This window comes from Fulmarus glacialis, unplaced genomic scaffold (genome assembly GCF_000690835.1).
Source record: "Fulmarus glacialis isolate BGI_N327 unplaced genomic scaffold, ASM69083v1 scaffold28887, whole genome shotgun sequence".
Taxonomy (NCBI): domain Eukaryota; kingdom Metazoa; phylum Chordata; class Aves; order Procellariiformes; family Procellariidae; genus Fulmarus; species Fulmarus glacialis.
In genome coordinates this window covers 1,062-5,793 of record NW_009223033.1, presented here as the reverse complement: position 1 = coordinate 5,793, position 4,732 = coordinate 1,062, and the positions used below count along the sequence as shown (strand labels likewise).

The 4,732-nt window shown below is 63.2% G+C and overlaps 1 protein-coding gene across 1 annotated transcript in view; it reads left to right on the top strand.

Moving 5' to 3' along the window:
• Positions 1-1,111: 1,111 nt before the first annotated feature.
• The window catches only part of MFSD12 (major facilitator superfamily domain containing 12), a gene marked incomplete at both ends in the record, with an annotated part of 4,633 nt that continues 1,012 nt past the window's right edge, over positions 1,112-4,732 (top strand). Inside the window, 10 exon segments of the mRNA XM_009581662.1 lie at positions 1,112-1,322; positions 2,299-2,348; positions 2,351-2,415; positions 2,658-2,741; positions 2,743-2,877; positions 3,146-3,238; positions 3,340-3,432; positions 4,167-4,319; positions 4,321-4,365; positions 4,636-4,730. Of these exon segments, the coding sequence (XP_009579957.1) occupies positions 1,112-1,322; positions 2,299-2,348; positions 2,351-2,415; positions 2,658-2,741; positions 2,743-2,877; positions 3,146-3,238; positions 3,340-3,432; positions 4,167-4,319; positions 4,321-4,365; positions 4,636-4,730 (1,024 nt within the window).

The window sequence follows — 4,732 nt, the reverse complement described above, 5'->3', positions numbered from 1 at the left end:
ACCGCTTTGCCCCGGCCCTCTGGCAGCTGGGGTGGCTGTGCCACGTGGAAGTGATGGGGAGGAGGAATTGCTGTTCATGAGAGGAGGAGAAATCGCTCGTGAGGAGGAGGATCTTGCAAAGTCCCCTGGAGAGGGGACCTTGGGGGCCTCGCAAAGCGGCTGCGGTTTCCCCTCAGCTGTAGGAACAGGTTCCCGTGGCTCTTTGGCAGCGCCCGGTGAAGCTGGGGACATGCAGGACAGGGCACGTGGCCGTCTCCGCATCGGCGCCTGGGCCTTGGGAGCAGCGGAGCATCTCAGCAGATTTGCTCCGTAACCTTGTGAAGGGGGAGGGAGAAGCCAGCCTGTCCCTGCCTGCTCCACGCAGGCGTCCCCACGCGTCATGCTGCAGCAGAGGGAGGAGCCTGGCTCTGTTGTCCCTGACTCAGCTGGGACCTTCCCATGACTCAGAGTCCGGTGCGGGGGGCAAATCTGCTCCTGTCCCCCCCATTGCACTGGAGGTGTCCCTGGCCATCGCTCTGCAGGTGACCTCTGCAAGCATGGAGGGAGCGTGGCTCCCTCTGCCAGCCCCATGGGAGAAGGGACAAGGGGACAGATGGGCTGGCCCTGCGCTCGCGGGACAGCCAAGAGCCCTCTTGGCCCTCGGGGTGCCTTATCACCCTAGGCAGGTGGCAGGGCGGTGCACGTCCTCGGGGCTGGTTATCTGCAGGCTGGAGATGGGGGGAGAAGCCCTTGGTGGCTGCATGTCAAGACGGCGTAAGGGTCTGTCCTCTGGCGTTTTGAGGGGGACGGAGCAGGTGTGAGATGGTGCTGCACCTTGTGGGGGGAACTTGGCTGGGGAAAAGTCTGCTGACAAGTGTCTGTCTTGTCTTGTCGCTGGGTGTGAGAGGGAAGAACATCACCCTGTATGCAGGACAGGGTGAGGGCGGGTCTGGGGCTCCATGTGTCTCATCTGGCTAGGGGAAGGGGTCCACCTCCCTCCCCAGCCCTGTGGGGTAGGATCTGTCCTAGCAGAGGGCTGGCTGTGTGTCCATCTGTGTCTGAGCTGGCTGGGGCCGTTGGGGTCCCAGGGAAACAGGGCTTGCAGCCTCTCACTGCTCCGCTCTCTTCCCAGGCACCACCTGCGTCCTCGTGTCCTTCCCCTTCATCTTCAACCCCTGCCTGGGTTGCAAGGAGAACACGCCGCAGTGGGCAGCCTTCATCTACTACCTCCCCTTCATCATCATCTTCCAATTCGGTTGGGCGGCCACGCAGATCTCCCACCTGTCCCTCATCCCCGAGCTGGTGACCAGTGACCATGAGAAGGTGGAGCTCACAGCTTTCAGGTGAGCACGGCCAGACCTAGGTGTCCCCTGAACCCAGGGGAGCAGCCCTGCCCGCGCCGGGTCCCATCGCTTGTGTGACGAGAGGTCCCCTGGGTGCCACGGGTCTGACGTCCCCTGGGTGCCATGGCACACTTGAGCCCTCGGTACAGCAGGACCAGGACTGGGCCATGTGGGTGTCCTGCAGGATGTGTCCAAGTGACGCTGGTCTTCTGGGTTGGTGGCCCAAACCCATTGGTGCCAGGAGGGAATGTCCTGATGCCAAGGATGTTGGTGGCACAGCCCATGGGGCACTTCCCTGAGCTGGGTGCACTTCTTCGGGACTGGAGAGTGATGCTCACAAGGGAAGAATAGATCCCTCTGGATGTCCTGAGGGAGAGCTGGGCACAGCCCTGTGCAGGCTGTCCCATAGGTAGGGATGGCCCCAGGGCCAGGCTGGGCAGCACATGGTACTGGAGCCCAGCTCAGTGCTGCTTATCTGACAGGATCAGGCTGTGGGAAGGAGTGTTTATCAGACGGAGCAGGGCTTGGTTATCTGCCCCAGTGGGAGGAAGTTCTCCTTCCGGCAGCAGAGCGGGGACGGCAGCGCAGCCGGGCAGGGAGGATGTGGGGCAGTGCTGGGGTAACCCTGGGGCCAAGGGGTCGGGGTATGGGGGCACCGGGTGGGGCAGCTCGGGGGATCCTTGGGGCAGAGGTGAGCTGTGACTGGACGGTGGACAGGCTGACCCAGACAGATATTGGTTTCCTCCCAGTCGTGCCCCGAGGCTTGGATTGGGCATGCTGGGAGGTGCACCAGTAAGGCTAATGCCTCGCCAGATGCTGCGTGCTCTTGGGGGTGTCACCTCAGCAATGACACTGGGGGTGCAAAGCTGGCTCTAGCATGCCTGGCTTGGAGGGCAGCCTTGGGTCGAGGTGTCCCCGCCGTGCCTGGAGCTGTGCTTGTCCCTCTGCATCACCCTGAGGTGCTGTCTCCCCCTAGATATGCCTTTACCGTCATGGCCAATATCACTGTGTACGGCCTGGCCTGGCTCCCGTCCAGGTGGCCCAGCCTGACCGCACAGAGCACCTAGGCATCCAGGATGTCCCCATATTTCGGGTAGGTGGCAGGGCTCAGTCCCTGGGGTCCTCTCTTCCCTGGGTGGGACATGGCTCAAGGGGGAGGTACTGGAGGGAGCAAAATAGCAGTGCCCTGAAATCTCACCTACTGCACTGGGCAGGGGCTGCACTGAGCTCTGTCTGGGGTTTTGGGAACCCCTTTAGCCCCCAGACTGCTGGGGGGTGCATGATGGGCAGGCAAAGGGCATCCCCTGCTATGCTCACCCCCTCTGCCTCACCCAGAACCTGTCCCTCATTGTGGTGGGGCTGGGGGCCGTGTTCTCCCTCATCTTCCACCTGGGCACCAAAAAGAAGCCCTACCCACCGGAAAGAGAAGCCGTACCCACCGGGCTCGCTGCCCCAGCTGGAGGAGAGCACGCCCCTGCTGCAGAAGGAGCCTATGAGCCCCGCGCCCCCACTGCTGATCTGGAAAGACTGGCTGCTGGAGCCTGCCTTCTACCAGGTACGGCTGCGGGCAGGGCTGGTGGCGCCTGTCCTGGGCTGCTGCCCTGCCTGGGTGCCGTGGGCATCCTCTGGCAGTGGGACGTGCCCGTGGTGCGGGTGGGGATGGAGAGATGGCCTGTACTGGGCACCCGCCTACCACATCAGGAGGGCTGTCCCCTTCTCAGTGGGCATCTGTGCCATGAGAGGGTTGGGCATGGAAGGTGCCAGCCTTCCCTACCTCCAGCTTTCACTGGCTGAGCGGTGCTGCCGTCTCTGTCCCCTCACAGGTTGCAGTGCTCTACATGTCCACCCGGCTCATCGTCAACCTGTCCCAGACCTACATCGCCATGTACCTGACCAACTCGCTGCTGCTGCCCAAGGTGGGTGCAAGGGCAGGTTCCTGCCCACATGTCAAGGTTGTGTGGGCAGGGGTCCTGTGCCGATGATCCAGATGTCATCTCCGTGTCCTCGTCTCTTGCAGAAATACATCGCCACCATCCCCCTGGTGATGTACGTCAGTGGCTTCCTCTCCTCCTTCCTCATGAAGCCTGTGAATAAGTGGATAGGTCGAAATGTGAGTCCTGGGGGCCTGGTGAGGTTTGTGTTAGACCCAAGGAGAGGTCCAGGGCCAGATCCTGACTGCACAAGGGAGCAGAGCACTCAGCAAACCTGAGCCTGGCTGGAGAGCAGGGACCCCTCGTGCATCCTCTGCAGATGACCCCTGCTGCAGCGTGGGTCCCGCTGGGACAGTGTGGGTGGTGAGCAGGGTGAGGGGGCATGGGCCTATCCTGCACATCTCTGAGGTTGGGGAAAGTGATGCTGGTCCAGAGTCAGCCTGTCTTGTGCAGTCCTGACCGGGCAGGGAGAGCCCCATAGTGCCGATGAGAGGCAGAGGGAGGGTTTGGCTGGGCGACCCTGGGCAGGCATGGAGTGCGGGGGTCTGCAGTGCCTGCAGGGCCAGGTCTCCGCACTGCAGCAAGCACCATTCCCCAGTAAGCCCCCACCTTTCCTGCTGGTTGGGTGTCCCCGTGCCCTACGCAGGCGCCCTGCCTACAGCTCTGCTGGGGGCTTGGCACTGAGGCTGCGGCCAACGCTGTGAAACAGCCTGGACCACTGCAAGGCCTTTGCCGTTTGGGGGTTCCTTGTTTAAAACCAGCTGGGAGAGAGCCAGCGCTGTCCCCCGTGGGTCCTAGGCAGCAGCTGGCCCCTGTGCCCTCCCCACTCACCCCTGCCTTGCTGGGTGTCAGCCGAGCCGAGGTCTGAGCTTTCCCTTCTCCCTCTGCTTGTCCCCACGTTGGCCTGGAGCAGCTGACCTACTTCGTGGGCATCCTGGTGATCTTGGCCTTTGCCTCCTGGGTGACCCTGGCCAGGCAGATTGGAGCGGAGATCTACGGGGCAGCCGCGCTGCTTGGGGCTGGCTCCGCCACTATCCTGGTCACCTCCCTCCCCCGCCACTATCCGGGTCACCTCCCTCTCCATGACAGCAGACCTCATCGGCACCAACACGGTACATCTGCTCCTCCCGGCTGGGATGGACCAGGGTGTCACAGCGGGGCTTGGAGCCCGCGGGCTGGTGTGGGATCGGAGGGGATGGAGACCCCTGCAAGGGGGCTCTGCTGTAGGGGTGCGGGCAGCCCTGTCCCATGTGCCCGGGCTCTGCTGTAATATGGGCTCTGCCCATGAGAGGGCACAAGGCTCTCGCTGCCGGCGCCCGCTGAGCTATGTGGCGGGGCTGGCCTCGGCGCAGAGGCCGATGAGGTTTCCTCTCCCCTCGCAGCACAGCGGTGCGTTCGTCTACGGCGCCATGAGCTTCACGGACAAGATGGCCAACGGCCTGGCTGTGATGGCGATCCAGAACCTGCACCCGTGCCCGT